The sequence below is a fragment of the Tetrao urogallus genome (assembly GCF_951394365.1).
Source record: "Tetrao urogallus genome assembly, chromosome: 13".
Lineage (NCBI taxonomy): Eukaryota > Metazoa > Chordata > Aves > Galliformes > Phasianidae > Tetrao > Tetrao urogallus.
Genome location: NC_136826.1, coordinates 7,485,517 through 7,506,842, shown reverse-complemented (window position 1 = coordinate 7,506,842; position 21,326 = coordinate 7,485,517). Strand labels below are relative to the sequence as shown.

At 45.2% G+C, this 21,326-nt stretch overlaps 1 protein-coding gene across 3 annotated transcripts in view; it reads left to right on the top strand.

Moving 5' to 3' along the window:
- The window catches only part of ARHGEF9 (Cdc42 guanine nucleotide exchange factor 9), a gene marked incomplete at both ends in the record, with an annotated part of 111,682 nt that overhangs the window by 43,488 nt on the left and 46,868 nt on the right, over positions 1-21,326 (top strand). For 2 of the 3 annotated variants that reach the window (XM_079542095.1, XM_079542094.1), the window contains one exon: positions 11,245-11,424. The exons of the other annotated variant lie outside the window; for it this stretch is intronic. In XM_079542095.1, coding sequence (XP_079398221.1) covers positions 11,245-11,424 — 180 coding nt within the window. The remainder of the gene's footprint in view (positions 1-11,244; positions 11,425-21,326) is intronic. 3 annotated transcript variants of the gene reach the window in all.

Below are 21,326 nucleotides of genomic sequence, written 5' to 3'. Positions count from 1 at the left end.
AAGCAGATTCTTTAATTGGGATGACATACTCAAATGAGCTCAACCATGACAGCTTGGGCAAGTTTCAGTCCAAATTCAACTTCGGCTGACCTCACGCACCCTCAGCTCTACCTGTGAGTAGCAGACTCCGCAGACTCTCATTTGTAGTTCATGCTAGTTATGCTCTAAAAAAACTGTGCTAATAACTGCAGGCAGCATTGAAATCTATTGGCTGAGACATCAGACACTAGGGTTAGATATTCCTCGAAGCAAGAATCTGATGCGTTCGATGAGCATAGGCTTACAGATGTTCCAACTGACTTTGGTTCCACTATTCACATGAGTAAGGACAGAGCCTACAGCACAAACCTCTTTCTGTGCTCTGCACATAGCGAGAAAGAATAGTGTTATGGGGAAATAAGAAAAGCTTTGGAGCTTTGCATTGAGATGTTTGCCTTTCTGCAGAGTGAGCATGGATGCCCATCTTCTCGTCTTCTGAATGCCATTTCTGAGCTGCATGTGGCCCTGTCGCATTGTTTTCCTACAACCAACCAGGATTTGTTCAGGACCTCAGTAGTGCAGTGCCCTGGGACAGGCCATGGAAAGGAAAGATCTCTGATGCAGAGCCCATGCAGCCAGAGCTCGGCTTCACACGAGCTGTGCTGCCTGTCCTGCTGGGCTGAATCACGGCCCAGGATGAGCTGAATGTTTTCCGCCCAGGGGCTGGGTTGGGTTTTATCAAGCTCCATTTGCCTTTCCCCTCTGATCTGGGAGTTGACGTTTTTTAAGCATAGGTCTTTTGAAAGTAACGTTTTGGTTCACCCTTAGAGTTGCCATTTGACTTTTTTGTCGTAATGTGTCCTGATTAATGATTAATTGCAAAGGACGTGTTCCAACTCCAGCCTGTGTCCCGGGGTGCTTGTCGCAGCAATGATACACTAGGTGATTACTCACTCCTCTTAACCTGACAGCTGTATTTCTTTCCCTGACTGGTTAATGACCTTGACCAGGTACAGGCGTGCTTTCTCAGTGTATGTGGTTGGGGATGTGCAAATTCCTCTTTCACTTGCATGACCTTCATTTATCTAAGTTAAAAAAAGGAGCTGTTCTATGAACAGATGGAGCATTATTTCTAGAGGTAGGTGAATAATGCAAAAATTTATTCATTCCAAATCCCTTCGGATAACTCAGATGTTTGCCTTAAGATAGTGTTGCAAATCCTAGTGCAAATATCTGCTCATATGAATGTTCAGCCTGACCATCTTGAAAATTGTATGTGAATGTGGTAGTCATCGAGTCCAGGAGCAAGAGTAGTGCCGGGAGACTTAATTGATTCATTAAGGAAATGAGGAATTATCACTATTTTAAGCAGTAGTTACAGAACATGTAGTTTGTACATAATGAAGTCAGACTGAAAAAGGTTGTCAAATCATAGCAGGTAAAAATAATTATGTGAAAGCCAATCTGTTCGTGGATAATTCACCAAGGAGGAAATGCTGCTAAAATCAGCAAATGTTTGCTGCAAGTAGTTCGCTTGGCTCTTCTTGTTCCTTAATGAATTGAATCTATTCACTAGGGAAAACATCATGTTGCCTGGAATAAAACAAATTGTATTTGTATGCTTCTTCCCCATGCATTTGGCCCCATTTTAACACGAACACACTAGTTATGCTGTGGAGCTGATTTTATTACGGCAGAAATAAAACCAAGTTTGCAACTCTAGCTTTCAGACGCTAAGCTCTGGAATAGATATGTGGGAGAGAAGCCTTTTAATTCCATTGCACTTCTGTCTGAAGTCTTTATCCCTTACCAACATGCACTTCAGGAGCTGTGTCTGTTTCCCGGGCACACAGTGAGGGGCTCTCAGCAGCCAGGGGCTTCCAGCAGTGTTGGTGTGGGGTTGCCATGCACTGCTGCCAGGGATCGTGTGTGTGGCCCGCTTGGGCACACGAGTTGGCTCACAAGTTCCTGGTCCGTTCCTGGTCCACATGCTTTCCGATGTACTGGGAGCTGTGTGAGTCATTATGCTCCAGCTATGGTCCTTTTGGATGGAAATTATACTTTTAAATATATACTGTGATTGCATACGGCGGTGATGGGCTCGTTTGAAGGAACTGGAATGTGAGCCATAAAGTTGAGTGGCTGCCATTATGTGCTGCGTTTGCCAACAGATAATAGACAATGATATTTCATCTGTGACAAGTTTGCCCTCTAGACTTTGAATAGAATTCTCTCACTACGTAGTTGCTTTCTTTAGTGCCATCCAGGTACAGCTTTGTCATCCCAGGCAGCAAGTGTGGCCCCTACGGGTTGCAGGGGTGGGATGCAGAGGGCCAGGCTGGCACACATCCTGCACAGCAGGACTGCAGGGATGGGAAGGGCCGGCTTGCACAGGAGCCACCAGACAGTAACTTCTGATCATTGCTAACCTGAGCTGAATTGAGAAAAGCAGCTTAGGGGAGGAAGCTGCATATCCCATTGCTGATCTGGCCAATCCTTGTAATAGGCTTACAGGGCTTGATGACAATCTGCAGGGGAGTTGCATACATTTATTTTATTACCTTACTGGTGAGATAACCTCTTACATCCGGGTTTGACCATTGAGCTTTTTACTAAGAAAACAGACGATGATACAGAGTGAATTAGATGGAAATAATGTCAGGCCCAGTGCATGACATCCACCTGTTGAAACTAAGGGAGAAAAAGTGTGTGCTGTGATGTACACCTGCAAGGCTGCCTCCTTCTCTTCCTCACCTCTTCTGTCAGTTCTCCAAAAGCGATGCTTATTGTGGGGCTTACACTGGAGCAAGCTGAATGCTTTTGGAACCCAGGAGTGGGGCAGAACGTCATGCAGCCGGGGCTGCTGCCTCTGCAAGGGCACCTGAAGCCAGGGTGCTTTTTGGGGTCGCGTGTTGCTTCCCCATCCACGTCTCGCTTTGTGCTTTCTTTTCATTAAGATTTGCCATAAGCCAGGGTCTGCAAAACATTCTGAAGATGGCATTCTCCTCTTTGTATTGTATCTGCAAATGAGCTGGTCCTTGGTTTTACGAGATGTAAACTGCAGCGCCCTACACCAGGAAATCAGGAGATCAGAGCAGCACATGAGGAGCCTGAGCAGCACTGTTACCAGGGTAATACAAGCAGCTGGACTTAAGTCTGTCAAGCACTGATTTGCAATACTGGCAACCTCTGTTTCTTAAGTACTAGGTTCTCATCACTTTTATCACTTTGCTAAATATCTTTTTTTTTTTTTTTAATTTTCTTCTTTTTAATGCTATTATTTTAACCTTGTACTACAATAACAATATATGGGAATTGTGCATTAAGACTGTTAACTGATAATGTGTTTTAATTCATTGTGGTATAACATGGCAGAATGCATATGTCATGTGATGTATGGATAACATGACATAATTTAAAACACATTGCAGTGACTGATGTCACAGAGGGACTCTTGCTGCCTGCTCCCTGTGCTTGGCCATCTAGGAGTGACATTTCTGCTTTGCATTAGCAGACTTAAATTTGAGTTAATTTCCTTTCCTGATCTTTAGACCCTGACTGTGTCAGCTTTTAAAGAACAATGTATCTGCTTATGTTTTCATCAGTTCTGGTCCTGTCACTTCATTCTACCATGGATGTTTGATTCCAGATAAGTGAAATGGCTGCACTTGGTGCTCATGGTGTATGTGCCCGTGTGCTGGTGGCTGTGTTCTGTCGGGCAGGTATGGGATGATTTGGGTGTTGTCACCTGCTCTGTGATGCGGGTGCCTGCTGCAGTTCTGCAGTTGCTCTGAGGGTGCAGACCCTGCATCTGGGACAAGCAGCCCCAAGTGCCATTGTGCAGAGCTGTGTTGTGTGGAATAATGAAATCCACTGGGAGTAATTTGTGTAATTTGCTCTTTAATTTCTTTTCGCTTTGGAAACTTCCATGCTCTGGAGTAACAGGTGTTGAACATTTTGAAATAATCTCTAAATCATCAAGTGCTTTTGCCTTCCTCAGAGCAGTTACGATTTCACTTTCCCCCCCCCTGCACAAAACCATCCAGCTGCTCAGATCAACACTGTTTCCCTGCAGCCAGCCGGTCTGCTCCATGGGAGGAAGTCTTTCTACTTTCCTTTTTGAGGAAGGCATGGGTTTTGGGGCAGGAATCTAGGTGTGACATTCCTGGCACTTCCAGGCAAGTCTTGGTTATCCCCAAATGGCTTTTGAGGCAGTGGATCAGCTGCGCCACAGCACAGGGATGCTCAGAACAATCTGCATACAGCTGAGCTCTCAGTGCTGTGCGTCCTCAATTGCATCACCATTGCTCTTCACTGTACGTTCCCAGAGCTTAATTTATACATATTTTGTAATATCTGTGGTTTTGCTTATTATTTTATATGCTGGATAAACGAGAAAGAACTGTATCAGTTTTCCCCGAGTCCTGCAGCAGCCTGTACGCAACATTAGCCGGCACCACGTTTGCTGCAGCAGTGAGCAGCTGGGCCAGGCTGGGTTTATTAACACTGCAAACATTGATAACAGACCCTGCCTGCTTCCCTCACCACGTTGTGCTGTGCAGGGTCAGCTGGGTAAGATGAAATGGGGCATAAATCAAAGCACGGCTGTGGTCCTCTGCTCGCAGGAAGGATTTTCAATATGTCTGTAGGTCTTTAAGGTCATTTCTGCCGTCATTTAGGAATGTGAGAAGTCCTCTTTTTTGGTCACAGGACTGGGATTTACACAGCTTTAAACCTCCATATGCCTTTAGACCTTTGTTTTCCACATGCCATAGTGCGGGATTCGTGCTGACAGCCCGTGCTGGTGCTGGGAGCTCGTTCGTTGGAAAAGAGGTTTTGCTTGCCTGGGTAATGTAAACTTTGAGCACCAGAACCAATCCCATAATTCATGTGATTTAAAAGATCATGGTCAGTGGCTATTTGTAATTACTCTACACAGAAGATATGTCATCAGGCAAGAGGAAGCTTAATGTGCCCCATACGCAGAAAGGATTGGAAAGTAATTATGGCAACGGGCACCACCAGAGCACAGGCTTGCTGCTGCTCCAGAGCCAATTAAAAACCACAAGGGCCGAGTTTTACTGGGGTAACTCCAGCTCCTTCATAGCCCTTTTCTTCATTCCTGCCTTGATCTTATAGGCAATCTCAGCTCTCTAGATGTGGTAAGCGGCTCTACGTTATGGCTGTTACAATTAATAGGAATGACATGGAGAATAGCATACCCTGGAGTCTGCTACTGTGCCTCAGATGAGACCAGGTGATTTCATTTGCACCAGGCACTCTGCAAGAAAATTTAAATCAATGAAGAATGTAATAACCCAGCCCTAATGAGCCTTTCGGTCTGCGCTGATCCTCCACCTTTATATACACATAAAGCTTCCAACCAACAGGGGGGTAGCACAGGCTCTCTCACTCCAATCAGCACTTCTCAGCTGCAGTCCAGGCATTTGTCAAATTCATCAAAGGGCTTGAAAGAGAAAGTTCATTGCCTCACACTTAACTTTCATGACATTGCACCTCTTTAGAGAATATGTAAATCAAGTGGAGATTCTCTCCTGTTTGTTTGGTGGGGGAGCCATGCGGCTAATCCATAGTGATTGAGCGTTATTCAGTCTGTGTAACTTCTGATGAGGGGTTTAAAAATAAGCACGTGATCAAAGGGACTTTTGGGAGATTATAAAAAAAACAACAGCATAAAAGCATAACCTGGTGGGCTGGGGTGACATTTTCTGAGTGCTTCCCTTCTGTCTGCTCTGTGACAGCAAAGCTGCCATAGTTGTGAAAAGCAGAGATTTGGGACCGAGTCACCTTCTGTGGTTTCTGTGGTCTGTTTGGCTCAGGCGAGCGCCCACCAAAACACTTCCACAGTGTCATGATTTTCTGGTTTTTGTTATCGATATTCCGCGCCGTAACATCATGTTGAGCACTGGGAGTTACTGCGTTAATGCTCCAGTTCTGTGAACTGTCAGTGTTTCTGGGTAGAGAAGAACTACTTATCCCAGTAGACTTTCACTGTTCTGTTTCCATTTTCCATTCAGAAGGAAAGATCAAACTGTTTGGGAGTCATGAGGTTGCCCCTTCTTTTGCTGCTCGTCTCTGTGGTTTGTGCTCCCTAGCCATCTCACCTTCAGCGTTAGAGTAAGGCTTTCAGTTTTGGACGCTCTCTCTCCCATTGCATTTAATTTATTAGCTTCAATTCCAATGATATCATATTAAATTGTGTTATCTCACATTTTTCTATCATATTTACTATGTTAATTTTCTCCCTTAGCTCAGTGCTGTTGTTGTGTTTGTAGGCCCATCTCCCTGCTATTTCCTTCCCCTATTCCTCCTCTCCTGGGGTGTAGGTTGGTGAGTTCCTCCACCCCACTGGGCCAAACCAGCCCAGAAACCAGTGACACGTGGACACACAGTGCTTGTTGTTTAAACATGGAGATGGATGAGGGGATTGCACAGCAGCCATGCACATGTTTCTTGGGACATCTTTAAGATGATGGCATTGCTATTACAGTAAGTAGCCCCACGAGAAACAGCCCTACATTCTGTGCTGTAAGCATTACTGCACGTGAGGGAGCAATGCAATTAAAACATGAGTGGTAAGGCAGTGTAAGGTGCCTTTCTGCTGGAAGCGAAATGTCTCCTATTCTGCTGGGCTTACCCAAGGATCCATTTCTTCACCCTGAGCTCTGGCTCTCTGTGTATTTTTGCTCGAAGGAATTTTGGCTGCTGCCATTATGGAAAGGAGCCTGTTGAATACAATGGGAAATGCTGTCATTATTTCAGAGTGCCTTTATGGTGTTTGTATACAGGAAGTATCTGTAAAAGGACAATTTAAACAAGTGGCAGTCTCTGCTTTTCTCCGTCTCCCCTCCACAGTCTGCCATCCTCATTCTGCAGATTCCACGTGACTCTGTTTTGAATGGGAACTACCCATAGCAGTGGGTTTTGGTTGATTTTTATTTTTGTTCTTTAACTTTTATCACTCAATTAAACATTAGAAAATGATCCGATGGCAAAATACCTGCCCTAGGATTATTCATTACAGTCTTGGAAACTTTGCACTTATTTAAAATTTTCTGAGGAGGTGGTGACTGCTGGTCGACTTCTCTGGATGTTTTTGGGGGTGGCTGTTCCTTAGGTGAATTCTGGATCTTTAGAAACTCTGTGCTTAAAAGCCAGTGCAGAATCTTGGGAGCTGAAGGCTGTTATTTATCCCTGAAAGAGTTAGGAATAGAGGTTTGTTTTCCCCAGCCTCAAACTGAATCATCCACCAAAAGAATTTCTGCTATTTTGAGCCCATTTCAGTCTACAGAGACCAGTAAATCCCTGATTTCTTTTTCCAAGTTGGCCATTGAGAAACCAGTAAGTGCTGTCTAGATGAGAATTGTTAGGATTAGGTGATTTCTCTAAAACCTGTTTCAGAGTCAGTTGCCTCACTGCAGGCAGACATTGGCCAAAAATGCATGTCTTGGCTCTGGAAGCAAGAAAGGTGATGGAAGACACAGCAGGTGAGCTCAGCAGAGGTTCTCCAATGCTGAACCACGCCACATTTGCTATGGTACAGTCTACAGCATCCCTGCCATGCTGCATATCAGAGTTCCTGAAATAAAACCATACTAGGAGAGAAAGCAAAATCCACATGGACCTTACGTAGGAGTTATTGAATTGCTTTGTTTGCTGTTGTGAAGCAATCACCTGTTGTACATGAGTATTAGGGGCATTTTATTTAAAATAGGCACCTTCAGAGCAAGGATTTGTGCCTGAATTCTTTACTGGAGGTTTGCAGAGCACTCTGGAAAGCTGTAGTGAAAATTGAACTGAGGGATTGCTGCAATGCCATTGTCATAGGATCTAGGGCTTCCACCTGGCCGTGCTGTATGTCTGCACGTCTGTCAAACCCGTAAGCACGTTATCAGCTAATGTGTTTCTTCTGGCTGCCTCTGTGTCCTTCAGTATAAGCAGTATATTTTCTCCAGATACTCAGATCCTCATTATTATAAATTCACAAGGCTGAGATTCTTCCAGTGGGCCCAGAGAACACAATGTTATTTACAAAGCCCTTGCACATCAGGAAATTGGTGTCTCTGATAGTGTGATTTAACTATTTGGCCATTACTATGGTGATTATCATTACTTAATCCAATCTTTCTTACCCCTTTTTGGCCACAGCCAGATTATAGCATGAATGTTAAGATGTCAGAAACGTAAACTTCTGCATCACCCAATTAAACAGAAAGAAATAGCCATTTCTAGGGCACGATGCGCCTCACTTGGAGGTACGTAACTGAAATAGCGGAGATGAATCACACTCCAGATGTGTCTCTTTCTCTTCGCTGATTATAGAGTCATGATGACTGGTTCAGATGCTGTATGGTAGACATCTAAAAGCACGGGAGATAAGTTCCATTCAAAGTCTTTGGCTGAGGATGTCTGACCACAGTGTTTAGGCTCAGACTTGAAACCAAGGGTGTGAACTTTCTGGATTGAACAGCTCTTGTTGCATTTTCTCAGGAAATTTACAGTGTTTTATCCTGACCTTTCTCTTGTTCTCATCCTTTGCTGCTGCAGATGTCAGGTTCTGTCTTTGTAACTCTGCCCTGAATGAGTTGGACGGCTGCACAGATGCAGCAAGATGCCTTCCAAAATAAAAGCTGGACCTTTCAATGTCAGGTGCTGACATTTTCTCAGTGGACCCAGCACCCAAATTCTGCTGTCCCATCACTGTCCTGTTACTGCAGGCTGAGCTGTTTTTGTACTTTGGAAGGGTGAGGCTTGCTGCCAGCTTCCTAGTGAGTGGATCCCTTTCCGGGGCTGAGGAAAGGACCAGCTGAATGTCCCTCTGGCAACACTGAGCACACAGCCCTGCTTTTCTGCGCTCTCCATCAGCCCTTCTGTGCTCCTCAAAGCTGGGCTTTGGAGCCTCAGGCTTGGAAATTTGCTTCTACAAAGTGGGCTAGGAGACTCTGAAGCACAGTCCCTCTGAAGCTTGGTTTTGGTGACATTTTTGTGGCAGCTCGTACTCAGATCTGCCTGTGTATGAAGTGTATGTCAGTCAAAGCAGAAAAAGCACAAATGCAGCTTCTGCATAATAGCTCTGCTCCTGGTTCATCATCAGTAAAAAGCTGACTGAAATACCCAATGGCGTTAACAAAGGGAATGAGTGTCAGGCCAACCCGATTTATTTTTTTATAAGATACCTGATTTTCTAGATAAAGAGAGGCCCTCTGCCTCGTCTCGTTAGATGAGTGCCAGATCGCAGTGAACTGCTGGTGGGCGGCAGCCATGGGAGGGAGTGGAGGTGCAGTGTCTCACTGAGATGCTGTAAGGGAAATATTTCATGCTGCTTCACACATCCCTGGTAAGGTCTCTTAGGGAATGGTATTTACAGTTCTGATCATCTGTATTCAAGAACCTTGTAGCCAAAATGCCCGGGTGCCTGGAGGGCTGCTGAAACACCGGGGAAGGGAGCTGCCCAGGGCTGGGACGAGCTGAGGGTCCTATGCCACCTGACTGCAGCCATCCCTGTATCAAATGCCTGACTGTAAGAGAAAGCCACACCAATCTGTTAGGTGCCGTCTGCAGTAAGTTCAACACATCGTGCCCACTGCTTGACTCTGAGTGGGAGCCTATTGTTAACCCATGCTGCTTTTATTTTCTGTTCTCTTATCCAGAGATCTTGTAAGGTTTGTACTTAGGAAGGCCTTAATATAATATACAGAGAAGCCTTGTTTCTTTTCTTAGATACTGCTTTTGTTATGTAAACCGGCCCTAATAACTGAAGAGCTGAAGCTGTAACTGCAATTGTCACAAATCTGAGAAACTCGATTTCTTAAAGGAAAGTCAGTTCAAGAGAAACTGTACATTAGGTCCTTTAATCTGTTGATGGAATTGCCCATGGGGTCTTAAATGCTCTTTCACATTTATGCTGAGAATGCTGCAGCAGTGCCAGAAGATTTACGGCAAGTCCTTACTTTGCAGGTAGTCATTAACGGGCATTTTTGTAAGCCAAACTTCTAGCAGAGCTCTTAAGTGCTCTCTAACCATTCCCCGTGCTTCTCCCCTTACCTCACTGTAGTGATGGGTTATTGCCTTTACGCTTCGTATTGCTTGCCTAAATTGAGATATCTGTGGCTGCTAATGTCTTGCAAGGGTTGTAATGGTTACAAAGCTGAGTTTACTCTTTGTAGGTTGAAATTTCTCTCTGGAGGTGAGCCCTAGTGCTCACTGAGTGCATCGCAGGCACCAGAATTAACAAACATGGCTTGGGATGGCTCTGACAAACCAGTCAGCACATGGGCAACGTTCAGATGTGCTCGGTTGCTCTGACTGTTCTGTGCTGAATCCTTGCAGTGGTGGGGCACAACTTACACTTACTACTCTGCTAAAACCTAAATGACTCGTTGCGAGGAGCAGCAAGTGTCCTGAGCACAGCTGGATGGTTTGTGTGATGTTGCGTGAGTGCCAGCGTTTGCATGAGTCCTTCTTGCAGGTGTTAGGTAGGAATTTGTATAAACCTGGGTGGCTTGAAATGTGAGACTCACAGAGGTCATTGCCATGCTGCTGGCCGGCTCTGAAGTGACCATACTCAGTAAGTAGGACCCGGGGCACTGGGCTGGCCTTGGTGCCGTTCTGAGGGATGGACCTGCAACAGGTCGGCAGGTGTTCTTGTATGCTGTTTGTCTGCTGGGAACATTTCAAAACAGTCAGTGTGTCATCAACATTAGAGGAATACTAAGCTTGCAGTTATACAAAAAGTGTTCTTCTACATATGTTTGAAAGCTTTGCTTGACTTTGCATGGATTGCCTTCTGAACCTTGAGCTGTGACTGTCTTTAACCAAACAAACTTGTACTGAAACTAAAATTCCTTTGCAGGATGCCATTTTCTGCCTCTGTTGGGACCTCCCAGCTATGCCTTGCGCTGGCTGGCTTGGGCCCAAACAGGTGTGCATGCCCATGCCTGCAGCGAGCGTGGCGGTGAGGGGGGTGTTGCTTTTTCCATGCAAATAGGACCCCACATGCTGAACGTCCACATACCCACTTGCATGTGGGGCATGGTTAGGGGCAGAACAGTGGTCTGAGAAATGGCTGCAGACTGATCTGTATCTTGTTAATACTTCATATGAAGGCAAAATTGTTATGGATTGGAATGGGGGAAAAGTGTTTTCTTTTGGCTGAGCGCTTTCTTTCTGTGCTGCTGCTGCTGTGCATGTGCTTGTGTCAGGGAAACAAGCTCTTAACTGACTCTTGGTTTTCTGTTCCCAAAGCTGATCAGTGGTGGTTCTATTGTAAGTGCTGAGGCAGTATGGGATCACGTCACCATGGCCAACCGGGAGTTGGCGTTTAAAGCAGGAGACGTTATCAAGGTGCTGGATGCTTCCAACAAGGACTGGTGGTGGGGTCAGATTGATGACGAAGAAGGATGGTTTCCCGCCAGCTTTGTGAGGGTGAGTGACCTTCTTTTTTTTTCTGCTTCAGCAAATTGCTGCTGTTGCTGCTCGGGTTGGTTGATGAACTGTTCTACTTATTGCATTTGTTGTCATTGGTGCTTATTTCCACTGTGCATGTTTTCTCTGTGAAAAAACGGGAAAGAAAAATGATTTTGAAAGACAATGGGAGTGGGGTAGAGGATTCAGGCTTTGTGCTCTTGGGATGTGGAATGCCTTTGCTGTATCTCTTAACCCGCTGTTGCCTCTCTCCTGAAGCATTTCTTTTTTGGAAAACCAGTTGTGTCATGCTAACTGTAAGTAAAGGATTGGGGTCTACAGGCAGCCAGCACTCAGGAGAGCAACCAGCTCTGTTTATTCTTTTAAGGAGACCAGGAACAATTTGGCTTGTCGTTGCTTTTTTGCTGAAGCAGGTTTTGTTGTACCTAGCTGTCTCCAGCGGCAACCCAGCCTTTCTGAAATGAAAAGGATTCAAGCATTTAATTTATTTTATTTTTTTTTTTTATCTGTACGTCTAAAAAAAGTGAAGGCACAAGGAGATGTCCTTCTTGCTATCATTGCTTCTGCTATGTTATTAGGGCTCTCTGGAGCCTTCCTCGGGGAGTCAAGACATCGGCGTTGACCTCGTGTGCTTCCTTCTCCTCTCATTCTGCCGAGGGTTTGAAAGGCAGAATCAGAGATTTAATTCCTTTAGAAGCTTAGGGTATCTGGCTCAGAAATGAAGATTTCTTTTGCCATGTGAAATTGTCTGAAAGATGACCCTCTGCTTTGAGCCTCCTGGGCAATTTGACAGCTCTGCAGCGGTCAAGGGGAAGACTTCTTTCTGAAACACACAGTGAAGACAATGCTGCATCTTAAAAAGACACCACGTTACCTTTGGTTCTCTGCCTGCCTTACCCCTCTTCTGAATCCTTCCTCTTTTGGGCAATGCTGCATCATCAAGATCCCTATTTAATTATACCACACCATACAGAAAGCAGCCACTAGGATTAGGAAAATGGGATTTAAAAATAATGACCTTGTGCTTCCTAGTGACATACAGTGACTGATTGTGTGCTACTGCGTCCTTCTGATCCCCAGTGCACAATTTTGTTTTCCCCTCTGGTGCTTGTTATGCTGCTCTGATGTCTCTCCTGAGTTTGGCCAGTGCTGAGAGCAAGAGGAACTAAGCTCCCTTAGTGGAAAATGTTAGCACAAATCCCAGAATAAAAAATAGTGTTCAGTGTTTTGTTTAATAGGGCACTGCAAGGCTGACCCTGAACCCAGTGGAAATAACGAGCTTGGTAAATAGATTTGTATGAGGTGCGATCAAGACAATAATCTCATTGGGGGAAATATTCTCACCGGTGTCACAAGCACATCTCATCTGTGTTGCTAGCTGGGAAGGCTGCCTTAGACAAATCTGTCTCATTATTTTTGCTTGATTCAGAGGCTGAAGTATTCTGGGCCAGTTTAATTTCTCAGTGCATTTACCAGTGATGTTTTGTTTGTGAGTCAGGGGAAAAGATTTAATACCCATTTTTGTGTAATGTTGTAAGCGTAGTGCTCATGCTAGATTTAATAACAGCCTTGTTTTGCACTGCACTCTTTTCAAAAAAAACAACTGGAGGAACAACTTAACAAAACAAACCCATTTACTCTGAGTCCCAAGCCTGTGGATCATCTGGCCTGGCTGAACTTTACATCTCTCCCCACGCTTTTCAGACACTGGGAGACTGTTTTTAGAAGTTGGTAAAAACAAAGGAGAGGAGTACATCAATCTGAGACTGTGAAACACAGAACAGAACGCCTGAAAAACAGCCTGGGATGAACCCTGGGACTTAGCTAGGATCATGATGGCCTTTCCAGGCAAATTTCTTGCCCATTTTCTCACTCCAATGAAATCAACCCTTCGACTCTGCAAGAAGTGGATCAGCTTCCCAGTTGTGAGCCGCTCGCTCAGCACAGCCTGAGATCAGACACCTGCCCTGCAACCAAACCCCGTGCCCTCAAAGTTGGGAGCTGTGTTGGTTTGCTGGCATGAATGATAATTAACATTTCAAAAAAAATACACAGATAGAGTTCTGTCACAGTTTGTCCACAGCTCTGTGAAGGAAGGCTGGAGGGGGAAATTCACCACATGGCTTTCCAAACCTGAGCTGTCTTCTCCCTGCAGTGCTTGTTAGGTTGCAGCCACAAGGCAGCCCTCTTGCTGGCTGTCCTGCACTGAGCAAGCAGATGCCATTTGGGCTGCCATGTTCTGCTCTCCTGCTGGCAGAGGTCGCTTTCTTGCTTCTTCATTTCTATTCTTGCAGATTCCTTTTTCTCCCCTCCCACTTTACTTGCAGAGAGAGAGTAGCTTGGACCAGATGCCTGGAAAGCCATTGGGGCTTTGGATAGGCAACTAGAACCTCTCTTCTCTTTGCAGGATCATTGCAGTTTGTGCTCCTTTAGGGTCCTGTTAAGGACCACTTAACCCAAAACATTTACATTTTGCTTTCATCACCTTTTTTCTTCTTGTGTATTTCTTACTGAACTGGTCACACTTTCATGATGAGGAAGCTGGACCTTTTTTTTGTTATACTTTGAGTTTTGCTTTTTTGACGTGGTACCAGAAAGCTGCCTGATTTAGGCTGGATGGCTCTAGTTTTACACGCATAAGAAAAAAAATATATATTTTTTCTATATTCCATTTATTGAATTAGGGGAGGAAAAGGGAACAACATGTGGCATAGCAGAGGATCTAAAGCAGTTAGAGTAAGGGGTGACAGGACAGACCAAATGGGTGTAAAACCAAACAGGGTTAATTTCAGTATGTTTTGGACTGCAGGTCTCCCTTAGATGCTAACTGAGGGTGCACCTCTGTTAGCATCACTGCAAAGTCAGATTTCTCTTGAAGTTGTTTGGATCTTTTCTGCATGCAAACCTGGGCTGGAAAACATGGTTTACAGTGAAACGTCTGACGCTTCTTGCTTTGCAGCCAGATCACATGAAAAGCTTTGGCAGAGGATTTGGCACTCACAGAACCTCATAGCAGGAAAAATTCCCATTCGTAAGTGCAGAGAAAAACAGCAACCTGCCGATTACCTTGGCCTCTTGTACATGCCTGCTTTGGAGGCAGGGGGTTGTAAACAAGTACTGCATTTGAGGAATGCAGGGGAATTGCTTCTGTGCAGAAGGCCTGCAGAGTTATCCTCTTAATAGTTAGAGAGTTGGCTAGAAGGAAGGAGGATAGCATAAAGCCAAAAAGCTTTGGGAGCGCAGGAATTTTAAAGGGTAAACTGGATGATAAAGCTTTTCAGGGAAGAGAAAAATCAAAGCTTAGGAGAAGGTATGGAATTTAGTAAGCGATAGTGGATGGTTTCTTACATTCAGGGAGAAAGTTAAGAAAACCTTACATGATGAGAGAGGCGCATGAGCTCTCCAGAACTAGCTTCAAGACCAAAGAAGGAGCTGGGTTTTGGGCAGAACTGCCTTGTATTTTAGTGTACATTACCAGGTGGGCACTCTGGATGGCACGGGGCACAAGTTAGTCCAGTGATTTGCTGGTAGTATTTCTCAATGTCCTGTCCTCTGTAAGGATCTGAGAACGGGGGAGGTACACCAAGAAAAATAGAGGATTTTTAAACAGGATTCTGTAGTGGCCATTTCATTTGTTTCTCTTCTCTCCCTTATGAACGGTATTGTCTTGGTCTGGCTTTTCATAATGTGGTGCAAATGAATTTTTGCATGCCAGCACATCCAGCATCCAAATGTGAGCTTAAAAAAAATAAGCTTAGTATTTGTAGGCAGGGATTTACAGCACAATAATACTTGAGTACTGCACATGGATCTATGAGCTGCCATACCTCAGGGTCTCCTTCATAAAACAGAATCTCAAAACAAGGCTTTGATTACAGAACCCAGCACTGTACTCCAAAATGGCTGGGGCACAACCAGCTAGATGGCATCCTTCTTGGGCTCTTATGCATTTCCACTGGAAATAAAATGTAAAATCAAACCATTGCTGATGCTTATTGCTGTGAAGTCTTTCCCTAGAGATAGGCACAGCAAAATACATACAGCCTGGACAGAGAAAGGGATTGCCTTTGTTGGATACCTAGAGGCAGGCTGAGTTGCTGGAATGTGCTTGCTTGCACTTCAGCAACTCTTCCCCCTATTTGCCAAGCTAACCTCAAGAGCACATAGGGTTGGGGAGGTTCTGCTGCAATGTCTTGTAGCAAACAGTGACTGCTCGATGTTCTGGGAACTGAAGGGTAATGATCCTGCTGTGGTGTTCACATTCCCCCTGGTCAGTGCCCCTTCCAGGGCAGAACACACAGGGATGGATCAGTGAAGCAGTGCTCCTTCCTATCATTCATCTTTGCTTAGAACTCCAGGTGTTCTAATTTTAGGTTGGTTTTCCTGCTGAAAAGCTGGAAAACTTTACTTTTGGCTGATAGATGAGAAGTGCTAGATCAATTGGTGGAAACTTTTAAGGCACTTTTTAGGAGACTGCACCCAAGTCTTCTCGTAGTACTTAGCACCACCTGCCGTGGCATCAAGGAGAGATGGGAGAGATGGGACGAGGGAGAAGAGGATGGCACTGAATGGCCTTTACCTGTTGGACAAATAAAACGTTGTGTGCTGCAGTGTCTGCTGCAGCATCAGTGCCTTTTAAAGGAGATTTTATTCTCCTGTGACAAATCCAGCACAAAAATAGCTTCTGGTGGAGGTACCGCACACAGCGTGAGCAGTACTCCACAGTGACAGGATGCACTGCAGACAAATTGTGGGGCTTTTTAAAGTCAAGCAGCATTTTAGCATCCAAACACTGCCTGTGCTAATTGCAACTGTCATTAACGTGACAGGGAATGCCACTCAGCTCAGCATCTGTCAGATCCCCAGAGGTTCAAATGCAGGCGTTTGGGCCCTTCCTCCTACAAGCTGGTTTCTGGGTGCAAATGCACTGTTTTGAGGCCGTTCTTTCAATTGGACGCAGATCTTCACAGCCCCTTCCCTGTTCTCTGCCAAGCTAGTGTGAAGGAAGACCTCTGCTGGGTGCAGTGGTGGCTTTCTTGCAAGCTGGGCTGTTGCAAGGAACTGCCAGAGCTCCTCCATGCACTTTAGGATTTTAGGAAGTGAGGAGAGCTGAAATGCAGTATGTGAGGGTAAAGTATAGCACACCTGGTGCATTGTGTGTCCAAGTAACATTTGCTGCCTGGTGGAGCTTTAGCACATGGGAACTGGCTCAGAAAACAGGGTGGAAACACAAGGCATCTTCCTTGGAGGTTTTTTTTCACAGAGTCTGAAGGTGTTCCTATGGAGCCCTTGTTTTCTCCTTTTCCAGCAATGAGTGAAAGGTATTTCTTACCTTGGGTAAAGGGAGCTGCTGAGGCTAGCAATTAAGAGTTTGGGGAGGAAGAGCTGGAAGAGGATTTGCTGGGGCTGCCAGGAGGGCGGGAACATCCCAGCACCTGCATCTGCCAGGCCCTCACCTCTTTGGCAGGCAGGGGAGGGACAGACATCAGCCATGGGGCTCAGAGAGCCCAGAGTAACCTGCTCATTCCCTGGCCGTGGTGCCCAGGTGCTGCAGTGACATTGTGAGACCAATGTTGACTCTTGTACCTATGCAAAGCTCTGCACTGGTACTTGTTATAAAAGCCACTGGTGAGCAGAATGGCAGCAGCTCTCCGGAAGGATCTGCCTGCATTAATCTGCCACACTCCCTAATTGTGAGCTAGGATTTTGGATGGGACATTATCTGCTAGTTTTGTCCTTGTGACTCTCCAGTGGAAGGAGATGAATAATCTTGATGGCTGGTAAAATGTTTGTTTTATCATGCTTTCTGATTATGATGAGACTATCAGCCCATAGTGCCCATTCAAGTAACGTGTCCCTGTGTACAGTGTGTGCTTTCAGCTGTCTAAATATATAATAATTACAGGTCATATTATGTTGGAATGGTGCTGTTTGGTGATTTTATGCACCATTTAGGTACAGCTGCAAATTGATAAATCACATTTCTACAGGTTTTTTATAAATCACATATAATATTAACTAGTGCAATGAAGTTATTAACTCTCCCTGGCTCCTGGAACTGCATCCTTAGGCAAAAGGACTTTTCTTGACTATTTTATCCGCTTCTGCCAATTACTACTGGTCATGGCTTCCTAATCAGGGTTGAGTTTCCAAATGGGACAACTGTGAGCCTTGTGATAAGCCTGTTCTTCTACATGTGTGGAGTGGCCTTTCCAAGTGAAATATCACTTAGAATTAGTGTTACGCAACTTGCTTTTTTTTATGCACTTTTTGTTGGTTCCTTTTAATTAATTCCTAATTCAGAAGTTTGAAATGGTTCTAATGGCAGCATTCCTTTCTTTCTTTTTCTTTTGCTATGTTGGACCTTTTCAGTGGCACGAGGGAGGCTGTTGTTCACTGCATTATTTCAGAGCCTGTGCTTTTTTGCATTGCAGAGGTGTTAAAAAGGCGCTGAAGGCTAATTTGTTATTGTAGGGTTGTTGGTGATTTGAAGAACAGCAGTTACTTTTTGCTTTTTTTTCTCCTAAAAGATAGATAGTGTTGGGTGCAGTGATTAAAGCTGATAATACTTCTGCTCCAAGCCACAGCCCCTAATTGCTGAGGACAGGGCAGGAGCCCAGAGAGACTTCTTGAAATCCACGTGAGAGGTGCCAGGTTGAATTCCCATCTCCTCCTGTGGAAAGCCCTCCAGGAGCTCAGCAGGGGTGGCAGCCACCCAGCTGGAGTGGGAGGACTGGGCAGGTGAGGTGAGGGAGGAAAACAGAGGTCTGAAGTTTCTTTTGTAAAACAGACATAATTTTAAGGGAGGGAGGTAAATCTGTGCACTGCTGATCAGTGCACACTGGAAAATATCTAAGGAAGGGGTGGGACGTTCTTTCACTAATGGTATCTCAGCCATTACTCCAACAGTGGGGTGCTGAGCTTTTTGGGCAGGAAAGCGTTGTTGGGAGAGTTGCACGTGGCTAGAACACACTGAACAGGGCTCCCTTGCCCACAGGTGACTATGGAACTGCACTAAAATAGGAACCTTAGCAGCATTGTCTAGATCAGCTAAAGATGACATTCAGTAAGGTGCTGGGAGGGAATAGTGTCACCCCCAGTTTGCCTCTCGTACCTGGCTGTTGCCTGCAGTGCAGCAGCATCAAGGTTCAAGCGAGGACAGAGAAGCAGAGAGGATCTGCCCTCTGGAGATGGTGAACACAACACTCAGAGTGTGACTTCCCCTTGCCCAAGCATAGCCCAGCTATTGCTTAGCACAAGCGCTAGAGGATTTGAGAGCTGTACAAGCCCCAGAGCTGAAGCAATGCTATGTAAGACCAAGCACCCAGCTAGCCACTTGTTGCTTGTGGATGAGAACAAAAAGCATGGCAAGCCTGCAGTGATGCATTTAAGGCCATAATTCAAAGCTTTTCTATGTTCCTCCTTCAACATAAAGCCTGCAAACCTCAAAAATACTCATGAAATGTATCATTGGTATAGGAGCTTATCCCCTAGTATAGACGGGAGAAGCCTAGACCAGTTGAAGGGGTTGGCCCAAGTTCAGCAGCAGAGCTGGGAATGTTTCTCTTCATCCCTGAGTGATGCTCTGAACTTTAGATGAAAACTAAAACTTTACCCTGAAAAAGTGGTAAGTGTTTGAATGCAGAGAATGCAGAGATGTGAGAGATACAAAGCTGGAATGTTTGAGAGCACAGGGGGAAGTCTTTCTCTCTTGCCAGTAAAGTTGTTGCATTTGTTTTAATCTAAAGCAGGAGTCTGCTAGATTACAACTGTAATTTTTTTCCATTTGGAAACATAAATTAGCTGGAAAGGGAAAAAAAATTCATTAAGGAAGAAAGCGGGACTCCTGAGTTTTGTGATGTAGAAGCTGGGAATGCTGCTACAGTACACAAGAGGTGTGCCAAATTCTGAGGCTTTCAGAAATCATAAACATTTACAAGCTTGCTGTTTGCATTAGAGAATCAAAGCCTTTAGGATTCACGCTTTCAAGCTTTTTTCTGCTTACTATTATGACAATTTTTTTTTTTAATGAAAATGAAGTTTTTTTCATGGTTGCCTGGCTCCAGGAAGTAGAGCTGTAAAACTATGCTTGGTTGCCAAACAAGCAGGAATGTCTTGAGGCTTGGCAACAAGCTGTTCTGGTTGGGCTTGGGAGAGCTGCAGATACCTTTTCATAGCAGCAGGAAGAAATATTCATCTTCAGCTGAAAGTAGTCGAGGGTTTAATTTCTACGTTAGTTCTTGATTTTCTTAGAATCATAGAGTCATAGAATCATTTGAGTTGGAAGGGAGCCTTAAAGGCCATCATTGCAACCCCCCTGCAATGAGCAGGGACACCTACAGTTCAGAGCCCCATGCAGTCTGACCTTCAGTGTCACCAGGGATGGGGCACCACCACCTCTCTGGGCAACCTGTGCCTGTGCCTCACCAGCCTCATTGTAAAAAACTTCTTTGCTATGTCCAATCTAAATCTCCCCTCTTTTAGTCTGAAACCACTTCTCCTTATCCTGTCACAAGAGACCTTGCTAAAGAGTATGTCCCCTCCTTTCTTGCAGTTCTACTTTACATTCTGACAGGCCACGCTCAGGTTTCCCAGAGCCTTCCCTTGTCCAGGCTGCACAGCTCCAGCTCAGACAGCCTGTCCTCGTGGTTCCATCCCTTGGATACACTTTAATATACATATGGTCTAGAATACCAATAAATCTGCCCTGAGGATACCTGCTGATGATTGTCCTTTACATCAAACTCACACCTCCCAAAATGGGTGTACAGTATAAATCAGTTGCTTTTGGTAGCTTTGGAAGTTGACGTTGGCTGTGGTGACTCAGAAGCATGTTCCAGTCCATCTTTGTAGAAGGTGCCATGGTGGAGAGCCCCATTGCTTGGGAAGGTCCTGGGGAAGGCGGGCATTGCCCCCCAGCAGTGCACTCGCTGCTGAGCCTTCCGGCAGCAGAGGAGCTGCTTGCTCTCAGATCTGCCCTGCTGCAGCCATGGCCATGTTGCTGGGTGCTGCTGCACCCGGTGTCCTGACACGGCCCTCCCCTGGGCCTCGGGGCGAGGAAACGAGAGCTGACAGCCACACTCACCGCACTTCACTTCTGCTCTGTCACACAGGGCATCAAATTGACTCTTGGCTGTGCTGTCCTGGGGAAAGGTACAAAGCCTTCGTGCTTTGGGAACAGCAGCGGGGAGCAGTGCTGAGGTGTGACTGGCAGGAAGGTTGTGTCACCTGGCTTTCCCTCCCAGAAAGTGCTCCCAGATGCTCAGCAGAGGTGTTGTGCCCAATGGATCCTGCAGAGAGAGCATCCCATCGCTTACATGGCATCACAGCTCCATGCACCTTTGTGTAAAGTCCCCGAGAGCTCCCAGCCATGGCACGGATGTGAACAGGGTGAAAAGTCAGGCTTTTTATGGCGCTCTTTTTTTTTTTTTAGACCCAAGTTTGCAGCATCGTGAACATTCTGCCAGAGAAGAGATGTTCTTTCTTCCAACACTTGGGCTTCTTGGCCTGTGCGACTCATCGTAGGAAGGCAGAATGTGGGAGCTGTAATAAGAGATGTGGTTTAGCAAAACATAATAATTGGATAGGAAAACAGGGAAGGAGTGTGGGAAGCTTTTGGTGTTTTCACTGTGCTAATCTGCAGGAACTCGGCCTCTTACAATCAAGACATTTAAAATAGAAGTTAGGCTGAATAATGGGAAATTACTGAAAACTACTAACAGAAAAAAGAAGAATAAAAGATGAGGCTAGCTACACAGCTTGTTTCCCTTATGTCTCTGTGTGGACAGTTTCATGGTATTCTTTCATTTCAAGGTCTCCAGTATGTTCAGCTTAAAATGCTGAGAAGTTGCTTAATTTATGTAACATCTGAGATGATATTTGTAAGACAGCACTGCTTCTGT